Below are 22,153 nucleotides of genomic sequence, written 5' to 3'. Positions count from 1 at the left end.
CACCTACGAGGGAAACTCACTTGAAGAAGTGCATTGTCAGGATGCCCCGTCATCCCAACAGACTCAGGAGCTCATTTTGAGGATATCAGGCAATCGATCCAAAAATTGTCGTCAGTTGTTGGTATGAGTGAAAAGACTACGCGTCGCATCATCAACAAGTATCTCCGCTATGAGTCTTACACCATCAAAATCAGACAGATGCTTTCCGAAGCTACGAGGGCAAAGCGAGTTGAACATTGGGACCTGCTTTTGGGTTCCTTAAGAAATAATGCTGCTGGACGAATCAGATTTTCTCTGACGAAAATTTTTTTACAGTGGATGCTAAAACCAATTGTATGAATGACCGCTGGCTGGCCCACGATTCTAAAGATGTTCCTGTTGTTTCCAGAATGGAACTTCTGGCAAATGTTCATGTGCTATGAGTTGTGCCTTGTGAGGGTGATGTCATGCCACCGCATTTCTTTAACGAAGGATATCAACAAAGAAGTTTATTTGTCTATTCTAATAAATGCAGTGGAGCCACGGATGGAAAGTGTGTCATCTGGAAGGCCACACGTTTTCCAGCAGGACGGTACATCAGCTCAAACGAGTCATTTGGTGCAAAGTTGGTTGTCGGAAAACATTGATAGATTTTGTTCCGAAGAATTCTAGCCTCCCAACAGCCCAGATTTAAATCCGTTGGTCTACTATGCGTGGTCGGAAGGGTCATCAACAAGTCCAGACATACAAATGTTGCACCTTGGAGAGCCATAATTGAAGGAACATTTGCTGGTATGGACCGTGGCATGTCAACATGGGCCTGTGACTGCTTCAGACTGGAATGGGAATGGAGGCCACCACTCAAGCAACTGGGGGATGCATTGTATACATTTGTTGTGTACCATCATGCAAACAATTAGTACAAAAAAATTTGTTAGCGGATGTGCTTTGTGATATTTTGCTGGACTCAAATGTCGTTTTTGCGACTCAAAAGAAAAGTGAATATTTAATTATTATGTACCAGTAGAGAGCATTGAATATGCGTTTCAAGTTCATACTTTGTATTCTGGAAATTGTCATTGATGTAATAGAGATTTTGCTGTAGATGCGAGTAAAATTATTGAAATATAAATAAAATTATTTATAAAGGTGGCTAATTTAGTGTACCACTTTGATATTAGTTTGTAGTTTCTATATAAATCTTTGTTTTCAACTTTGAATTGGATCCTTGGATTTATTCTTCCTTTGAAGTGGTCAAATTGGTTAGATATTTCACATTAATTACAAATCAATTTTTTAATATATTTTCTGAAAAATGATTAAATAATTCAATGGAATTGTTTTCTTTTCCAATCAGGTTTTCCACTGTGTGCATTTTGAGTGTCCAGCACAGGTTGATGAGCCGTGCTGTTCAAACTCAGCCAAGCCAGCTCTGGCCACCAGTCCTGCAAAAGGAAGCACGTCCCCTTTGAAGGGCACAAGAGGGCCCGACGAGAGTGGGGAGGGTGATAGGAATCCTGCAGTGCACACTCCTCACCAGCCGAGGCTAGCCAAGGCTCCAGATGTGACAGGTGGGGCTGGTGCTGAAGTCACAGCAGATGGGTCAAGAGAGCACCAGGTGCTTCAGGCAAGTGGGATGGGTGGTGGTGGCCAGGATGCACGAGAAGGTGGGCGGGAGCACCGTGACCACAGGAAGTAATGCCACGGCTGTAAGGAGAGGCCACATTTCAGTATGGCAGGCCTTTCAAATGGAGTGAAAATTCTCAGCAATGAAGTTGTTATCTGTGATTGTATTTTTGATCGTGTTTCATGGTTTCTAGTTATTTTAACTGGTTGTTTTGAAGTTAAGTAATTTTATTGTTTTTGCAAGCAGTATTCTCTGTTATAATCAGTGGAATTAGTAATTCTAAGGTTCCTCATTTATAAATGCCAATTAATGTAGTGGTGCTTAAGTAACTTTTCTAGTCAAAAGTTTCGCGAAAGAATGTTTGCAGGTAAATACATTAAAGTATTTATTTGTGGCATCTGGGGATCATGTTATATATTTCTTATGTAGATTTTATTTATTTCTAAATTTAATCTTGTCATATTCCTTGTATCTGTTATTGAAATGTGTAAAATACTCGAGGTATAACATCTAATGCAAGAGTTTATTCAAATGGAGTGAGAGTTAAACTAATGCTTGTATATCGCATATTGTCCACCAGGAAAGAGTGATGAGTTAGTTTCAGTGCACTTTTGTAATTAAAAGCCATGTACTAAGGTCAGAAATATAGTATAAAATGGCACATGACTCCCCTATGAAGTTTAGTAAAACATTTTGTCACGTTAAGTGAATGTATTGATGGCTACCTCCCTACAGTGCCCTTACTCACATTTCATTTTGTAATATTTTCATTTTTACCAAAATTTTGTGATGCAATGTTCAATTCCATGTGATTATCAACTTTATTTGTGTTTGATTGCAAATTCTAAGGTTGTAGTTAATGCAGTGGACTCTATACTATGGACATCCTCTTGCATTAATTATTTTGTTTGCTATTTTATTTTATCATCTTAGAACACTAAAGTTTAGAAATATTATTTTGTAACAATCTATGGGAAAATTCTCTTTGTGTAATTTCATCACACATTGAGAACAATGCCCTACTGTTTTTTATTTTACTAAAATGGTGCAAAAATTCTTTAGTAGATTCATAACAGATATTTCAATAATTAGTGCCTAGGCTCACTCGGAGTTGTTAAACACTCATCAGTGTAATTGTTACTTATATTTTTATCATTCCAAATGACTCAGTTCATCACATTTGTTCTATTATGGGTTTTTTCCTGCTAAAACATATTATTGGTGGATATAATTGGCCTGGAAAACTTCATGAATACTATGATAACTAACACTGACAGTTGAAATACTAATCTGCCTAATAATGTAAACCTGTAGAAATAGTCATTTAAAAATAAAAGGTATGCTATGTATGTTTATTTTATTATAAATTTTGTTGTAAGAAAAGAAATGTTATTACATCATAGGGACTCTCATGGTTCACAATTTAAAGATGGGGTTAACATATACCATTGTGAAGCATTTCCCTGGATTCTTTTGTATGGTAGAAAGTGAAATTGTTTGAAGTTTTACATATTTTTACTCCAGGTTTTTTACTTCTATGGATGATAAAATATGAACAATAGTGATTGGTGAAACAGGTAAGAATTACATTTGAAACAACAGGTTTTTATGCCAAATTTTGGTGTTCCCAATTATGAGCTGGTTTGGTTCCCTTGCATATTTTGGAGTGAGTGTTGTTTGTGTAAGCAGGATTTACGGGACCCCTAACGCATCATCATTTTTTCCTTATTACCTAACATTAAAAGTATGTCTAATGCAACATGCCTAATTTGCATAGGCAGTGTTTTGTTGAGGCAAGATTTTAAACAGGTATATGAATTGCGATAGAAATGACTTCATTTATTTTAATACTTCGGTTTATTAGGCTCAGACAAATTCATTTCTTTTCAAAGGATTCTTTTTTATTTTATTTCTGAGCTGTACAAGTTGTGCATGTATATAGTAATGTTGGTTAAAAAAGGGTATAAATGATGTATTACAAGTTGGAAATATTTCAGAAGGCAACTTTCAGTTTAGCACAATTGTGTGCAAAGATGTAATAAATATTGTAAATTCTATTACAGATAGTTGTGGAGAAAAATCTTATTTTACTGACGATAGAATTGTATGCCAAGAGTAATGTAATGTGCACATCACATTTTATAACGCTGTACCTGATGTATGGAGCATTGTCACAAATATTTTGTAGCTTTTATTTTATTAAAGTGCTAATTTCATTTGAACTTATATTTATTTATTTCTATAGATTTTTATAAATTGTAGCCTTAAATGGCTCTCCTATTGGTCTTATAATACAGTGTTTATGCTTAATGGATATGGATATCACAATGTTAAAGCTTTCGTTGTAGCATATTTTTGCATGAAGAAACTGCTGAATTAAAGTATATTATCTGAACTTGTTTATCATAGCACCTTAGAAATGCAGTGTTTCGTCTTTTGTTATGTGCGCATACATGTATGATATATCACTCCTTTTAATATTCCCCAACCTGGAAGTTGCTTTTGAAGGGGATTGTCTGAGCCCTCCATGATTCATGTCTACGGGCACGTTAAATTCAGACAACTAAATACCGTGGCCCTTTCCTGCCACAATCTACCACAGTTTAATATCATTTATTAGGGTCAAAAACATTCCACAGCTTAACATTTTGGACAGGATTGTTCAGAGGCATCACCCAACATTTGAATCTGGCACCCTCAGGTCAGCAGCCAAAAGTCCCACTTACTTTACTACACATTGTAATGACACAGGTGTTATTTCATACAGATATGTGCAAAATTGTTAAGGATAGGCCTAATATAGGGTTTCATCAGTGGAGCAATAAGATAGGTTATTTTTTTTTTGAATTAACATTTCTCACAATTTCAAATTATCATGAAAATCTGGTATTATTTTGCATTAGATATTGGTGGATGGAGTAAGTTCTCAAATAAAATATGTACATTTCTAATAAGTAGCTTTTCAATGATGAAGTTATAATAAAATATAAATTTTTTTACATATATAATTTGTGATAAAATAATGATAGTATCTTTATGATTATCATCTGAACTCATTAAATTTCATTTAGTGGCCATAGGACTTAAAAATATAATCAGAAAGCTTTTTGAGAGGTGCTCCTGCTGAGCTACTTACATACTGAGTTTCCTAGCTCATACCTGCACAATTATTCTGAGCAGTCCACCCCCAAGATGGCAACCAGAAATAATATATATGTATATATATTGCCCCAAAAAGTTTGGCTTTGTGGATATTGTGAATTATCAACAATTCTTGCTATTTTTGTTACGTAAATATGGTATTAAGCCCACTTCTGTAGTAGCACTATTATAATTTATCAAGCCAATGTAGGTATAGTGCATGAACTGGTGCTTCCTAATTTTTTCATTACATCATTGTTACAAATTCCAGAGGAAAGTAGTCCAATAGATTCTAGGGGCTTGGCTATGTAACATGAAAATCCTTCAAAACATTAAGACACTTGACAACAGATTTGCTTGACCATGCATTACCCAAGATTAATCTCATGAATCCCTATCCTATCGATAAGGTATGGCCACATCACATGCATCCACCAAAGAGGAACTGATGTTCTTGCCAGATGACATGTTTCAATCACGGAATGTGGCAGCATCAGGAAACCAACAATCTCACTGACATCCCCTGTCCATAGATGAGGTATTGTACTGATGGGCAGCCACAAGTTATGCAGGGAAAGCCTGATGAGATACAGAAGTTGCCACTGGAAATTTTACACTATATGTTGGAGGCAATGTGCCATGCCAACCGAACATGCACTTATGAAACGTAGATCACTGGTGATGAATTTGGCAATCTATTGGCAACACTGAAATGTTGTAATTAGCCTGACTACAACACAACTGAGCACTACAAGAGATGGTGAGCAATTGACAGTAGCTGCTCTGCTCCCATGCCCATTTTAAGTTGGTCTGAGGGAGTACAGGAGCATTGTTAGCTGCAAAGAAGAGAGCAGTGCAAGTGCTCCGATTCAGGTTAACAGTCTCATGCAATTATAGTTTCACTTGATATTTCCTCTCTTTAGCTCACTTAAAAAAAAAATTAGGAAGCACCAGTTCATGCACTATACCTACATTGGCTTGATAAATTATAATAGTGCTACTACAGAAGTGGGCTTAATACCATATTTACGTAACAAAAATAGCAAGAATTGTTGATAATTCACAATATCCACAAAGCCAAACTTTTTGGGGCAATATATATACATATATATTATTTCTGGTTGCCATCTTGGGGGTGGACTGCTCAGAATAATTGTGCAGGTATGAGCTAGGAAACTCAGTATGTAAGTAGCTCAGCAGGAGCACCTCTCAAAAAGCTTTCTGATTATATTTTTAAGTCCTATGGCCACTAAATGAAATTTAATGAGTTCAGATGATAATCATAAAGATACTATCATTATTTTATCACAAATTATATATGTAAAAAAATTTATATTTTATTATAACTTCATCATTGAAAAGCTACTTATTAGAAATGTACATATTTTATTTGAGAACTTACTCCATCCACCAATATCTAATGCAAAATAATACCAGATTTTCATGATAATTTGAAATTGTGAGAAATGTTAATTCAAAAAAAAAATAACCTATCTTATTGCTCCACTGATGAAACCCTATATTAGGCCTATCCTTAACAATTTTGCACATATCTGTATGAAATAACACCTGTGTCATTACAATGTGTAGTAAAGTAAGTGGGACTTTTGGCTGCTGACCTGAGGGTGCCAGATTCAAATGTTGGGTGATGCCTCTGAACAATCCTGTCCAAAATGTTAAGCTGTGGAATGTTTTTGACCCTAATAAATGATATTAAACTGTGGTAGATTGTGGCAGGAAAGGGCCACGGTATTTAGTTGTCTGAATTTAACGTGCCCGTAGACATGAATCATGGAGGGCTCAGACAATCCCCTTCAAAAGCAACTTCCAGGTTGGGGAATATTAAAAGGAGTGATATATCATACATGTATGCGCACATAACAAAAGACGAAACACTGCATTTCTAAGGCATTGCATCATCTGGAATGCCAGTCAATATGTCCGGCATCCATTTTTCCTGCCTCCTTAAGATTTCAAATTTTAATATTAAAAAAAAACTGACCAAGGACTTCAGTTTATGGTGTTTCATGTACAATACTGAAGTGTTCCTAGTATATCACAAAAATTTAATATATTTCTTATATTCCAGATGCAATAAATCCTACGACTACATTTCCTTTGCCTAAAATATTCGCTTCTCAAATTTCCCTCATTGGTCTAAATAGACAATGGAAAAGAGAAAAGAACATCAAGAAAACGATCGATAACAAATGATTTCTTTCGTGCGTATGTTTAGGACGAAGAAAGTTGTTGGAAGGGGTGTTGGGGAGAGTGGTGACATATTGCAAGCGTGACAGTACGCGGACATGCCAAGCTCATTGTGGATAGCTGTTTTATGCAAAATTTGTTCAAGTCAATTCATTTAGAACAATATGGAAGGAATTGGTGTTGAAGTGAGTCAAAAAATTAAGGTAAAGTGAATTTCAATTGAGTGTCCAAAAAAATATTTACCGTAATGAAAAATGAACAGAACGGAGTGATAGTTCATTAATTTGTACGTTCCGGAACTATTTGCTTTGGATTATGTACAATAAAATTATTTGTTTCAGTCTGCAATCAAAGCAAAACTCGTGGAGCTGGGAGTCTATGTAGGTGAGTGAAAACAGGTTTTTATAGCGATGAAATTTCTGTTTTTGCTATTTGGTCAGAGCTATCAATTTGAGCAAAGAAAGGGTAAGAAAATGTCTTTATTGAATCAAAACTCAGTCTAGTGGCAAGTTCCGACGCTTATTTCTCGAACCAAAGACAAGGCGATTAAATTTTCTTGGTGTGAATGCCTCTGAATACGCGAATCGTATTATGTTCGGGTTGTTGCAAAAATATCGGAGGTTAGAAAGGACATAGACGTGTCTTTAGGACAATTTTTATGTTAAGTTACAATCTGTCTCGTGCACATTTACACCGATGTAATTCTTTATCTTTGCCACCAGAGCTAAGTTTACGTTTTGCATTCCATATATATTCACATTTAATATGGTCTTATTTTTTATGCCATACGTAATCTTCGAAATGTATATAATACGGTGATTTCCTATTTAGGCTAAAAGATTTATATTATTATTTTCTATACGTAACTAGTGATGGACTGCAAAAGAAATTGGAAATAAAGTAGGCAGTCTTAAAGTTTTTGAATCCATTGTATGTTTATAGAAATGATCTTTTGCGATAGACTAACGTTACCGCAAGAGAAATCGTAGTCAACAGTTGGCAGAAATATTTATTCATTAGGTAATAGTATTGAAATAATAACTAATATCATATGTTATGCGTATGGTATACAATATGTTGTGTTAAGTCTGAATTAGCGGAATTTAACTTAAGTATGCTTGAATTAGTTCCTCGTAGACGTAGGGTTTCTTCTGGTCAGTATGATTTTTATTTCTGCATTGATTTACTAGAGTTAGTTGGAGAAATAACTTAAATTTGCGAAAAATATTGTTATTAATAGTGTAAATTAATTAAATGCAAAGCAGACTGAATCATTTAAAGGTTTTTCCAGCTGTCATCTTTTGTAACCAGGGGATTGCATTCTGCTTGCCCACGGTCACACACCCACTCTCTTTCTAACTTCTGAAATCTTTTTTTTTACTCATCATCATTCAAATCCTCAATCAAGAAACTGCTTGGCTTATTAGTTCAATTTACCTACGTATGTACCCTATGGTGCACTATGATGGACTTTGTGTTATATATTCTCGTTAGCTTGTCCATTTGAAAGGTTTTCTTCCTAAAACCTAGTTCAAGATTTTATGTTAAGTGTGTTAAATCCTTTTTTATATACTAGTAACTTATTTTTCGTTATAGTTTTTGCATTTTTTTGTCAATCAACAGCCAACTTGGCTGTTTTTGATTGGCTATTTCTGAATAAAAATACGGGGTTCAATCAACAATGTACTTACATTAGGTTGTCCATGCTGTTCTTTTTGTTGCACTTACACTCAGCTTCAAAATATTCCCTAGAGGTTCATTGCAGATATATTTTTTTATGGACACTACTAGGAAACATTGCCTGGGCATTCGACAGGAAAATGGACTTCTGCCATTATTTTTGGAAAGTGGACCGACATACATCTTATGGGGTTTTATTCTGTCACTGCGAGTATACCTAGTGATTGCTGCTTGCTACTCCAAAACCCTCGATAAAGTAATGTTCTGAAATTGACTGGTTCTCCATATAAACGGAGCAAACTTTCTGTTCTACACATATCCTATTTAACTAACCCTATTTTAAGAAATTAGAATTTTCTATGAATAAAATATTGAAGTTTAGTAAACTCATTGAAGTAATTCATAAAAATATCTTCTAGGTATCTTTGTTTATGGTCAATGAAGGAGGAAAATTATATGGCATTTTTATCAATTAATGAAAATGAGGTGTAATGGCTGTAGCAAAGGGAGTGGGGTAGAAAACGTAGTAGGATATTCAAAAAGATGTGCCAATAGAAGTGATGGGGGATAGGAACATGGTAGGCAATGATAGAGTTACAGATAATGATACGATTTAGGATAGAAGTTACAGATAAAGCCTATTCAGATTTGCGCGAGAAGGAATTTGATAATGGCTAGCACCTGGTTCAAACTCCATCTTAGGGGTGAATACACATGGGAAATGCAGGGGGAATTGGAAGTTACCAGTTTATATACATATTAATTAAATATAGGTTTTTACCAGACCAACTTGTTATTTTGAAGTACCTAGAGAAATTTTGTAAAAAAAACCTGCTATTGAGCAGTGAAAACTGTAATATCAGAAAATGTAAAATGTTTTCTTGGAAAGCACGGGTGGAAAGTAGGAGGAGAAAGAACTTTAGTATTTCGTTGATTTGGAGTCAATGTAAAGGATTAACCCATTTTTTTCGTAAACTAACAGCTTTCAGTGTATATTGTATTTTGCAAGAAGGTAAAGGATTGTCCATCACATCTGTGCTCTCTGAAGAGATGTCTGTCCAGGTAATCAGTTTGAGCAGTAAACAAAGTGTGTGTGTATTCAAGCTATGCATTCCCATTGAAATGAAGAGCAATTTTGGATGTGCCAAAGGGAGGAGGGTTTAAAGAGTTTCCAATGATTCACTTTTTTAAGCATGACACTATTATTATTCCCACATGTAGGCTGGTGCTGGACACTGGCCTATTAGCTTTTTTGGCCAGTGTCCACATGAAACTCACACACATGAACAAGGAGTCTGAAGAATGACTCCTTTAAAAGGCTCCCACCAAGCACCTTGCGGAGTAAGAAAAGGAAAGTAAAATCAATCTTACTGAGTGCTTATTTCACTTCGGATCGCTCTGCAAAACACACTAATGACTTTCAAACAATCAAATGCACACAAACATGGTTTGTGGCCATGATTGTCTGCATTGACCTCAGGAAGTGAGCTGTCATGCTCTGGAAAATGGTGCAATGCATGAGGAATGGCCATAAAAATCCTTATAACTGGTGTTTAACCTGCCTAGCTGGCAGTTACGGAGAATTAATGATCATAAATAATTTTCCATGCTATCTAAAGAGTATGACCTTGTGTTCAAAAATGTTACCCGTAAATTGAGTCAAATATTATTTTCACATTTCAGATTGTTCTATGAACATCAATCAAAGTTCATGGCTCACTTCCCAAAGTGATGAATATACTTCCACATGTTATTTTTTTCTCCTGCTCTGTATCCATCTACTAATGTGATATGTTAGTCAATTACTAATAAATTCGTTAGGTGTTGTCATTGCTAATAATAAATGTTGGAAGCTAATGACTATCCTGAGTATGTACTAAATAATTATGCTTGTAGTGAGTATTAGTGGGCATTTTAAACTCAAGAGTTGCATTTATATGATGTGTTAAAAAACAGATGCTTTAACATATGTTGAAATCATTGTTTGAAAAAATTTTAATTTTACATCATGCTTAATTTCAGATGAAGAACTTCCTGATTACATAATGGTAATGGTTGCCAACAACAGAACTAAAATTGAAATGGTCGAGGATTTACAACTTTTCCTTGGAACACACACTGAAAAATTTATATCATGGTTACTTCAAGTTCTACAGAAGCTACAAGAGGTTACCCTTGCTAGCTTAGGTGAGATACTTTCCTTTAAGTAATTGAATAGTGCACCAGAACTCTGAATTTAATATGTAGCCATTTATGTGTTAAAGATAAATAAGGTTGATTGTCTGTTTCTCTTTCTTATCGAATGCTACAAGTTCCCTTAAATTTCCCATCTATGAGCTCAGGTTTTTGTAAAATTTTAACTAGGGGAATAATTAATAGAGATATGTGGTACATGTCATATAATTTTTCATTGGCTGCTGCTGTGAGATTGGAATATTTGACATCACAAAGGAAATATTTTTTGATATATCTATTTTTGGCCCTAATTTGATGAAGTTTAGCATGATTAATATGTAAAATGGCACAGTAAAGACTCTTGGAAAAGTCGGCATCAGTGACACAAAAATGTGATAATACTATACAGTTCTCTGAGGGAAATATTATTTTTTTAATTTGGTACATTTCTGCAACCTTGCTGTTTAAGTTTACCCTATACTTTGTATGTTGCCACAACAGATGCCAGGAAAGCCACTTCAAGTGGCTTGGATAAGGAGAAGGCAGCCAAAAAAAGGAAAATCCCTGGAGCTGATGGTGATGTGGATTCTGCCAAGAGGGACCGCAAGAAGAAGGTAGAGGTGACCAAGAAGGATCTTGGTGGAAAGAAGGGGAAGAAAGGGTTGAAGAATAAGTCAGGCAAGCTGGAAGCTGTGAAGGCAGGTGGTGAAAAAAGGCTTGATGAAAGTGTCAACAAGGAGAAGAAAGAGGCTGTAATGAAACCTAAGGAGAAAGCATCTGGCAATGTCACCAAAACTATACCGCTAAATCTTCCAACTGCCTCTCGTGCCAATCCAAAACCTGTGCTCATGGTCAGTGATGAAGATGACGAGGACTTTATTAACATCAGGGCAGATGCAGAAGCAGGTAATTTTACATTCAAGAGCAAACTGAAATCTTACATGTAGTTAAAACAAGTGCTTTCTTCTCTCTTCACCATTCCTGTATTCGTCTTCTCTGTGTTCTTATCTCTTTTCCTTATATCTATTTTCCATGTGATTGAATATGTGTTAGTCATGTGGTGGGTTTTCGTGTTTGAGTGTGTATATGGCCAATGTGGCTTGTTACTTTCTTCTGGCTATGATATGCCCTGGTCCTGTCGTTATGATTTTGTGTGCTCCAGATCATCCATCCAGAAAATGATCCATATTTTGCTAAATACAGAACACCTCTGTCCCTATAAATTCTGGATTTGTGAGAGTTTACTGTGCAGCATCTGCTGAGTTGAATTTAAGGAACTTGGTCTGACAAATGAATAGTGAGCAAATACTTGAATGAAAAAAGTATTTTTTGAATTAAAAATGTTTTTATTTCATATTGGTTAGAGCTCATCTTGACTATGAACCAAAGTAGAAATATCAGAAATTAACAAAACACAGAGAAATACTGTTTTGTGAAAAATCTTAAATGATCATAAGGCAGTCTACTATAAGTATTAGTTTCGGAGTCACTTTGTGTTGGAAAATATAAATATTATCTATGCATTTATTCCCTCACAAAATTCATGGTCACAGGAGTATAAAACGTCACATTTGACAGTTGAAATTTCCAAAAGTATAATAACATGGAATGTTAATAATCAGTAATTACCCAAATGGCTGGCGACGTATTACTCTCTGCCGCACACCCTCATGGTGAATCGCAGGGTAAGATGTAGGTGTAGAAGTTCATGGTGGATAGTCGTTGTCTCTGATATGTGCTCATGAAATCATTATTCGATGTTATATTGGCAAGGCATTGGTGTTTTGATGGAGAGCCTCAATTAGCAATATTGTTTCTATCTATTTCAGCCGATCTTCTTGTGAGTGAATTGCAAGAAGAGATAAGAATGATCCCTCAGAAGCAGTCGGTTCTAGGTCCTGCACTAAAGGTTATGACTTCAGTATCCCAGCAACTTCCTGACAGATCAGTTTCTGGTAGCCGACAAAGCCCCAGTTTGCTTCCTGTGCAGGATGTACTCAAAGAGTCGGTTGTCTTGGGCCCCAAGGATGTCAGATTGAAACATGCCAATGAAGGAGGAACCGCAGAAAAGGAGGTGAAGGCAAGCGGCGGATGGCATAAGCCAGAGTCGCCAGTAGTTGGCACTTCATCGTTGCCATCATCATCTCATGCACCTCAGTCGAGGGCAGTTGCAAAAAGCTCTGAACTACTTAGCAGCAGACTTCCTTCCGTCAGGAGGACACCTGCAATTCCCCCTCCTGAAGGAAGTTCTAGGAACTCCCTCGCTTCTTCTTTTATTCAGGTATAAAATAAAGAGGGAATGTGTTCTCTTTGGAGCATTTAGCCTGTGAATCCTGGAACAGGAACTGTGGCGGGCGGGTGGTGCATTTAAATCTCAATAGCTTACTCTTCCTTCTTGCTTGCACCACTTGGTGATGATGCACTTAAGGTCAATTATGGCGTTTTGAAATCATTCCCAAAATTCACCTAATGACATATGCTTGGGTGGAGATGAGATAAATGATTGAAACTCATGCTGCATAAGAATTGATGTATTTTATGTGTATCTAATTATCCTAGTTTTTGAGATTCACTGTGACATGACGCGCATTCTACATTTTTTGACCACTGTTTTTCCCATCGATAACGCGCTCGTTATCTACACAAAAATGTTCAGATTATCTAAAAACTGATGATGCATGTTATGTAACAAACATTGAAAAAATCCAAACATAGACGTATTTTTACACACATCTGATATAGATGTGTTTTTACTCACACTATACATAATTTTTATGTATATATATATATATATATATATATATATATATATGTATGTATGTATATATATGTGTGTATATATATATGTGTGTGTGTGTGTATATGTATATATATATATATATATATATGTGTGTGTGTGTGTGTATACAGATGCGCAGCATCTATACACGTTCAAGATAACAATGAAGCCCTGGGTGTGCGGTATCTATACAAATTGATGATAATTACAAAGTTCTGATTGGGCATTATAGATTAGGTGCGCATTATTGATGGAAAAATATGGTACTTTGATTTTTAATGATGCTAACAAGTGCATGTCTTACAGACTTATTTTTTTACTTGCCATATTCAGCCGTTTCACCGAGGACAGTTGGATTTATTTATTTAGGTGCAATTAAGATCATGTATTTGACATTAAAATTATTTGCAGTTTCATGTAATTGGATTTTTCCCAATGAAAACAACTTCCTTGTCCTTTGCTTTAGCCAGGAGGCAGATGTCATGGTGCCCCATTAGTTTTGGTGCTTCACATACCTTTTCCTGCTTAAATTTCACTGATTTAAGACTTCTCTCATAATGTGCATGGCATTGCTTGTTTATTTTTCCATTGCTCCGAGTACTCTTACGTATTCCAATTTGAAGTTCAAGTCTGTGATTGAACCACACGTCTAGGTGCCTTCATAGGTGCCACTCCCCCTTATTCTCCTCTGAATTTTCATTTTTCGTCTTCCAGCTCACTGCCTACTCCACCCCCATACTTTTCGAAGAAAAAATAGAAAACAGTGCCCAAATGCAAATGGGATGCATGCTAATGGGAAACATATACTGTCTCATTCTTCACTGTTTGATAATTCACGCTCAATATTTCACATTAGTAGTGTGTTGAAAACATTTGTGTCACTCATGAAATCTGGAAAACTTTCCAAAGGAACTCTGTTTTAAGTGTTGTTGGTGACATTTTCTGTCCGCAGAAAATAGATCACTGAATAGTTGGGGCCTGCATGTACCCATCCCTTAGTGCATTTTATTTTTCTAGAAAATGTGTTGGGATCAAGCCCATCTACAAGTTAGATGGGTGCATGAACTTTTGTGTTTGAGAAAGTGAATTGAACTCTATAAAATTTTAATAAAATTCACTTTCATACATTCCTAATGTAGTATTAGGAAAAATTAACACTTTAATATAATATTTAAAAAAAACTTCAATTTAGGGAACAAATACCAGCACATATTGAATAAGTAATTGATCTTAATGAAAATGTCACCTGCTTTTATTATCCTCAGACACATTTGGACTTAAAAAATGAAAAAGAAACACTTTGTTCCAATCCACCACTTTAAGTGGATTGGAACAAAGTGTTTCTTTTTCATTTATTAAAATGAACTTCCACAAAGTTGAGGCTAAAACTATTGAGATAATTAAGAACATTTGCACTTTCTTTTTAGACTTTGTAAGTTACTAAACAATGTATTCTTGATTGAAAATAATGGGAGGGAGAATTCAAGGGGAGCAAGTTTTAAAGCACAGTTCTGTAATTTGTCTATAGGGGGACTTTTACGTAGATTGACGTACTGTTGTCAACTTCAAAAAGGTTGGGTTGCATAATTAGTGCTGGAATTATCGACATCACTGTTCATTTGTGAAACCTCAACATGCCTCTCTGTTTGTTTGAATGGCTCTCTCTACCTACCCGTGTGGTGTACCCTTTTCATTTTCAAGGCTGAGCCGAATGAAAAAAGGCATTCAGATGAAACTCATGTCCAACCTACCAGCAAAGTCATGCCGGTTTCTCGTGTTGGATCAATCAAATCCAGGCTGGGGAAGAGACCTGGTGCAAGGGAGGAGTCTCGGGTATCCCTGGGGCCCGTGAGGGCAGTGGGGGTGACGAGTGTGGTGAGGGTCAAGGGCAGGCCAAAGGTTCCATTAGCTGCACAAGCCAACAAGAATCTAATCCTTAAAGCAGTGGCAGAAGCGCAGAAGTCAGTGGCATCTGCTCCGATCAGAGTTGAGCCGCAATTGGTAAGAAGAGTTTCAAGATTTAACTATTTCTATTAAACATTTAGTCATCCTTAAGGAATATATAGCTGGCCATTTCTGTCCTTCAGTCATTATTTTTCATGGATGTCGTTTTGTGATTTGTACCCGAGCAAAAAAATATGATCGGATTGCACTTTTTGTGTCCTTTTTGATGTAATTACATCTTTATCTTTTGTGTATTAATTACAGAGGAATCCGGGTTTATTGACCAGAAAGAATAGGGAAAATTCAAGTAAAATTGCTGTCACACTTCCTAATCCAAGAGTTACTTCTCATTATGACCAAGGTAGTTATTAAATTGATAATGCCTAACCAGTCGTTGATGGTAAATAATTTTAATGATTTCTCATCACCATGCAACTTCTTCCTTGAAACAGAGGGATGGTCATCTCAGGATGAAGTCAATCACCCAAAAACATTTGAAAACAAACCAAAGATAATGGTCCAGTTGTTTCAAAATCAGAAACCACCAGTTCAGAATTGTCAGCAGCAACCAATCCATGCTGTTTCAGGACTGCTTCAGAACCAAGCACAGACCATTCAAAGCCAAGATCAATTAATTCATACCCAAAGGCTCTTAGTTCAAACTCAGGCACAGTTACTTCAGTCTCAGCCTCAATCCGGTGAAAGTCCATCAAGGACTGCTCAAAGTCCACCTAATCTAATGCAGAACCAGCCACAACCCGACTTGGTTGCTAGTTTACATGATGGCATGTCTTCTCAGTCAAGTCTTGCTTCAGGTAAGACATTTTGCTTTTATATTCCCATCTTGCTCTATAATCTTCTTTGCTGTGAATTTGTGCTGTGAGTGCATGCACTGATATGATTATACATGTGGAGAGTAAGCTGTTTGGGCAAGTGTTCAAAGCGTGCTAGTATTATACAAGTTTATACTTAGGAATGGCATACGCATAGCATATAATTAACTGACATTCTGTTCAAGGCTACTGGCATTGGTAATTAAGATGTAAACTATGAGGATTCACATCATTGCTCGAATGAACATGTCTATGACATTCTGGCCAGGTCCAAGACACCATCTAGTCATTTATTTAGTTCGCAGAGTTCCATAGTGTCTTTAAATAGCATCAGTGGCTCCATAGTTCATTCTCATTCGCATGAAATGTCAATGCAAATCATAGGCCTTATTTGGACCTCTATCTTGACACTTTCATTGCCTGGGAACTTGTTTGGACTTAGTGTCAAAGAAAGAGGCTTTATATTTTCACCCTGATGCCGGCTTATGTGAGGATCATGCCATTTGAAATCACCAATCATTTGGCTAGATACCTCTAGATGTGGCCTCGTGACGTGGATTTTCTTAAAATTTTTCTCAGGTGTGGACATAGTGAGTTATGATTAAATTGTTATTTTCAGATTGTTTTAGTCTTATGTTATCTACTTTGAAATGTTTTGTGTTAAATGCGTTCCTCCTTAGTCAACAGTAGTTGTTAAAATAGTCACAGGTTGCTTGTTTATGAACCTATTGTAATGCATTGGTGTCAAAATGAGGCTAATGTTTTGTACTTAAGTTTTAGACTGGAACACAATTAGAGTTAAATTATAATGTGAATATTGCAATAAGGTGCATAAAAAATAGTTTATCAAAAATTTTCAAGTGCCAACTCACACTATTTCCAAAATTATACTATAATAATCCCAGATCATCGTAAGCTTACTCTGAGAAAAAAATTAGGTTTTTTGAGAAAAATATAATTACCTACATTCTTATAAAAAATATACACTTTCATATGTTAGGGATATTTTATGCTCTGGAAGTATTAGCAAATAGCACCAATGTCTATGGCATGATTGCCGACATTCTCAGACTAACATTAATATTACTTCTCTAAGCATTATCTTGGACTTTTTCATTATTTAAAAACAAAATAATCACTACAAAAAGTTCACTCAAAATATAAAATTAAAACAATACAAAAATTGATGCTTTAATTGAACATTCTAGGTTGGCAAATTAGAGTAATTAAAACTGGATTGTGCCTAAATAACCAATTTAAAAAAAAATTAAAAAGTGGTAAAAAGAGGTTACAAGTATCCTAGAGCACTCACGAAACTGACTCTAAAACTAATGAAGAGAAAGAAGCTTATGCGTTAGCCTTTGTGGTAGCCTAAAAATAGAATGATAACTTCGGTATGCGTGTACAGGAACATACTTTAAAGAAAGTTTGAGCTCCAGGGCACAGCATTCAATGATTAGACATTGGTGTATGGCAGTAAGATCAGGACCTGGATGTTTTTTGTTATTCGGAAATAGATATTTATTTTCTAGATATGTTTTCAATTTCCATTTTAATATATTCCTTATTTATTTACAGCCGGTGGTAACATTGTAGAAGATGTAATATTAAATGATGATGGTAATGGTGTGATCAGTTTATCTCAACCAAGAAATCTTATGAATGCAGTGACCTCGGAAGTTGAAGACTCGAGAATAATGGAAGGGGTCGATGAAAGTCAGCAAAATAGTCAAAATGTTGGAAGGACTTCGGGACACTTAATTTACTCGGAAGGGAATGAAGTGGGTCCAACTATGATCTGCTCCATTCCAGAAGAGACCCCCATTGGAATTGTTGAGAGGCAAGTGCCGCAAACTACGGAGGAGACGTTGAATGAGGCTCGTGCGAGCAGCCCTCAGTTTTTTGTGACCCTAAGTGGCTATGACCCATGCACTGTGAGTGGTGCCGGGAGGGTTGTGAGGAGTGATTTGGGCGTAGAGGCAAGGTGCTTCCTCCCTTCGGGTGTGGATGAGTGCTTGGACGAGGGTATTGGGGAGGAGGACTCAAAGGAGAGCATGCAAGAGGGGGAATTGATAGCTGTTGCAGACACCACTGCCTCAAAGGACAAGAGGGCGGTGACCCACTCCTCAGGATCAGTAATCTTTAGGACTTCCACGCTGAATGTATCTGGTAAGTTCAGAAATTTTACCTCTTTGCAAGTCTATAATTGTGCCCTTCAGTTCATCTGAGACATTGAACTTGGTGGAACTGCAGTGATCGATTCAGGCTGGATTATGATTGATAAGGGTTGAGTTGACTCTGTAATGATCCCTGCAGTCTGTTTCAAAACTTTGTTATTTGATAGTAACCTTCGTAGTTTCAGGCTCGATTTTGTGGAACGCTTTCACTGTGGGAAGAAAAAACAGTTATGTTAATGCCACTTGATTTTTTTATTTTATGACCCAGTTTCAATGCATAGTTATTATCATCAGGTTACTATGCATTGAAGCACAAGTCATAAAATTAAAAAATGTAATGGAATTAGCTTGGCTGTTTTTTTTTCTCTCCATTTGTTACTTGAGTTTGGGACAATATTTCAAGAGCAAGCCATGTGGCTTAAAAGATAAGCTTGTTGCTCTGAAGCTTGGTTCATGCCATTTCTATTTATGTAAGCATGATTTTTACTTTCTTCACACTTGGTACAGGGAACGTTGTTCTGTTCATGATAATATTTGACTTTGGGATAGAAGTTGGAATGTATGTTTCGTGGACCAAGAGACACTCAGGCAGACACAATTTGGAAAATGGTCACAATCACATCTTTTTGTATGTGATAGGTTTTTTGCCGGCACAATTACGTAAAATCCATTAAAATAAGTGACATGATATTTGCTTAATTTTTTACTTCATGCGTAACATCTTAGCAAGAGTCGGTGAAATGATTACATTTTGGTCAATATCCATTCATTTATAGTGATAGTATTAGTCTTTTACAAATACAGTCAAATCTCGTTGCTATGCCACCTGTGGGGACCAAGCAAGAGTGGCATAGTAGCGAGAGTGGCGTAGTAACGAGGATTGGTAAAAATGACTTTATTTTGCCAAGTTACCCATCAGTCCGAAGCTCTTAAGAATCGTCGGCTGTCGCATCTTCTTTCGGCGGATCTCGTTGTCTAGCCGATGGCACACCAGCATCACATCGGGCTTCCCGCTTCTCTGGTGCATGGACTTCCAGACAGTGCTCCAAGTGCGCTGGGCATCCTCAAATGGAACGATTTCTTCCTCGAATGTTATCTCGTCATCTTCGCTTTCCACCGGCTCCGCACTGAACAGCATCTCCTCCGGAATCTTCTCCAGCATAAAAGCCCCGCCAGTTGCGAGGTGCTCGCCGGCTTCAAGAAAGTCAGACAGCTTGATCTCCCCGTTCTCGGGTATCTTTTCCTTGGCAGGCAGAGCTTCCCAGATCTCGAGCAGTTCCTCATCCTGTGCCTCAGTTTGGATCTTCTCTTGGATGAACTTGGTCTTCTCGAAACAATTCCCGATGGTCGACTTGCCGACCTGTTCCCAAGCATGCTGGGCGACTAGTAGAGCGTCGATCTACGTGAACTGGAGCTCCTTTCCCTCGTCCATGGCCTCGAGCCGGTGGCATAGCGGGAGCTTCTTGTGGTGGCATTTGCGGTTCTCTATGATTCCTTGATCCATTGGTTGCATATTGGCTGTCGTGCTGGGTGGGAAGAAGACCAGTTGGATGTTGTTTAGCTGGAGCTCGGGAGGATGGCCGGAGAAGTTATTGAGACAGACCAGTACTCTTGCTTCCCTGCCGGCCGAGACGTCCATCCCACGCAAGCAACATCTCCTTGAAAAGCTCAGCATAAAAGAAGCATAGTAGTGAGAGTAGGGGGTGGCATAGTAAATTTATTTTGTATTGAATTTTGTCGGGACTGAGCAAAATTGGTATAATAGCGAGAGTGGCATAGTAGCGAGATTTGACTGTATTGGCTTCCTGTTGTGTTGCCATAAAAAAGATGCTAAATTTAAATAAAATCTAAATAAGCCACCAAGGGAGATTTGGGACATGATACTGAAAAAGAATGATGTGTTGTTATTCTGTTCACCATTTATAGTAGCACTCACAACATTTTTCAAAGACCATAAACTGTGGATTTGCAATGATGTTTTAGCCGTAAGATTGTGGCATCATAGCAACTCAATCATCCGTTCAAGCTCATTCTTCTTATTATGGTGAATGTTGAATCTGTTCTCACTCGGAAGGAAAGATTTCTAAAAAGATAACACATTTACTCATGCCATGCAAAAATGTTTGATTTCATGTGAAATATACCAGGCTATTTTAAAAAGAGAAATGAAAATTTATAAAAAATGCCTGTAAAAACATTATCATTTATAATAATTTCCTGAAAATTTTACATGTTAAAGTAAACAAACTATCCTTTTGTTTGCCCTATGTTTTGTAGCAATTGAGCAAAACCCTTATCATGGTAAAATTATTACACTGCAGGGAGAGGATAACTTTTGTTGGGTACAGTGCACACAAGGGGGATACCCTGAGGGCCCCATGCAGCACCCTGCTTCTCTGTCGTAGGAAATAACCCCTTATTTGGAAAGTCTGACTCATTGTCTGGGGATACCAGGTCTTAATCACTCCAGATGAAGATGCCAAATGTTTCAAGGATGCTGTGTGATTCATCGTACTCTATTCCATCATTTTCACAATAGGTGTCCTTCTCCACAGATGAGGTGATATAATGGATATTCCTTGATTTTTCCTTCTAGAGGCGCAAAGACATGGTAAGACTTGAGTAATGCTTATCCCCTGTTAACATCATCAATAGTCAATACTCTCCTTATCTTTGGTCATGAAACACACCTCCTGGAGAAAGTAATGTGCTGGCTACTCTTTACATTTTTTTGCACTGGTGACTGTCTCGATGAAGATAGGCTGTGTTCTTGGTGAGAGGACAGTAATCAGAGCCCTTTTTTGAGTTCTCTGGAGAAAGCAGTGATAATGGTACCTCAAAACAGGGAAGTAGAAAGTAGTTTTCCTCGAGTCCATGTAGCAAAAGCAGAGGAAGAAGAGAGGAAGCTAATTGCCTTGATTGCTCTTAAAACAGTGACGACAGAAAATAATCTCCACAGATGTTTTGCAGGCTTTTGAGCCATGAAACAGTGAATTCTTAAAAGTGCCAATGCTTTGATTTGTGTGGGTTATGCTCAAGACATTTTTCACTTCCTCTGCCTCTTTTTTTACTGTCATTTTAGATATTGTGGAGTCCTCTGCAAAGCCCAAGAATGTAGAAAGGTGTAGGTTTTGGCCTGCATGTAGACATGGGGAGAGGTGTGAATACCACCATCCTACTATACCTTGCAAGTAAGTGTAAGCTTATGGACCCACGAGTGTGTAGTGGGTTGTATCAAAAGACACTGAATTAAGTAATGACTTCCGTGTACTCATTGGAAGGTGTCAAAATTCTCCATCTCTTACATTTCTTTTAACAAAATGATAGTATAAACAAAATAAAATGTGTGCATAATTTAGAGAAGTCTGCCCCTGAAAATAATCTACAAAAGCTTTGTTTAATCTTCTTTATGCGCTGTATAAATGATGTAACGTGATGGTAATGATGTGGTTTGTGGTAGTGCAGGGGTAGAGCATTGGACTACTGACTGGAGGGCCCGGGTTCGATTCCCAGGCCCTCCAGTTCTTTCACTCTTTGGGCACCTGCAGCTCCACCCAAGCTATGTGATTTTTTTGGTACCAGATCTTCCTGGGAAACCATAACTGGCTCA

At 37.0% G+C, this 22,153-nt stretch overlaps 2 protein-coding genes across 3 annotated transcripts in view; both read left to right on the top strand.

Moving 5' to 3' along the window:
* BTBD9 (BTB (POZ) domain containing 9) overlaps positions 1-3,845 on the top strand; it is a 33,549-nt gene extending 29,704 nt beyond the window's left edge. Inside the window, exon 10 of the mRNA XM_071584924.1 lies at positions 1,337-3,845. Coding sequence (XP_071441025.1) covers positions 1,337-1,678 — 342 coding nt within the window. The 3' untranslated portion in view covers positions 1,679-3,845. The remainder of the gene's footprint in view (positions 1-1,336) is intronic.
* A 3,143-nt stretch (positions 3,846-6,988) lies between these two features.
* Nab2 (Nuclear polyadenosine RNA-binding 2) overlaps positions 6,989-22,153 on the top strand; it is a 38,594-nt gene continuing 23,429 nt past the window's right edge. Inside the window, exons 1-10 of one of the 2 annotated variants that reach the window (XM_071585139.1) lie at positions 6,989-7,158; positions 7,297-7,339; positions 10,658-10,822; positions 11,312-11,716; positions 12,640-13,091; positions 15,291-15,590; positions 15,798-15,894; positions 15,986-16,348; positions 17,945-18,535; positions 21,626-21,734. In XM_071585139.1, the coding sequence (XP_071441240.1) occupies positions 7,120-7,158; positions 7,297-7,339; positions 10,658-10,822; positions 11,312-11,716; positions 12,640-13,091; positions 15,291-15,590; positions 15,798-15,894; positions 15,986-16,348; positions 17,945-18,535; positions 21,626-21,734 (2,564 nt within the window). In that variant the 5' untranslated portion in view covers positions 6,989-7,119. The remainder of the gene's footprint in view (positions 7,159-7,296; positions 7,340-10,657; positions 10,823-11,311; positions 11,717-12,639; positions 13,092-15,290; positions 15,591-15,797; positions 15,895-15,985; positions 16,349-17,944; positions 18,536-21,625; positions 21,735-22,153) is intronic. The other variant, XM_071585140.1, reaches the window with a different exon arrangement.

The sequence above is a fragment of the Hetaerina americana genome, unplaced genomic scaffold, assembly GCF_022747635.1.
Source record: "Hetaerina americana unplaced genomic scaffold, ioHetAmer1.1.p SCAF_2, whole genome shotgun sequence".
Classification (NCBI taxonomy): domain Eukaryota; kingdom Metazoa; phylum Arthropoda; class Insecta; order Odonata; family Calopterygidae; genus Hetaerina; species Hetaerina americana.
The sequence above is the reverse complement of the archived record's forward strand: the minus strand, read 5'-3'. Positions and strand labels throughout refer to the sequence as shown.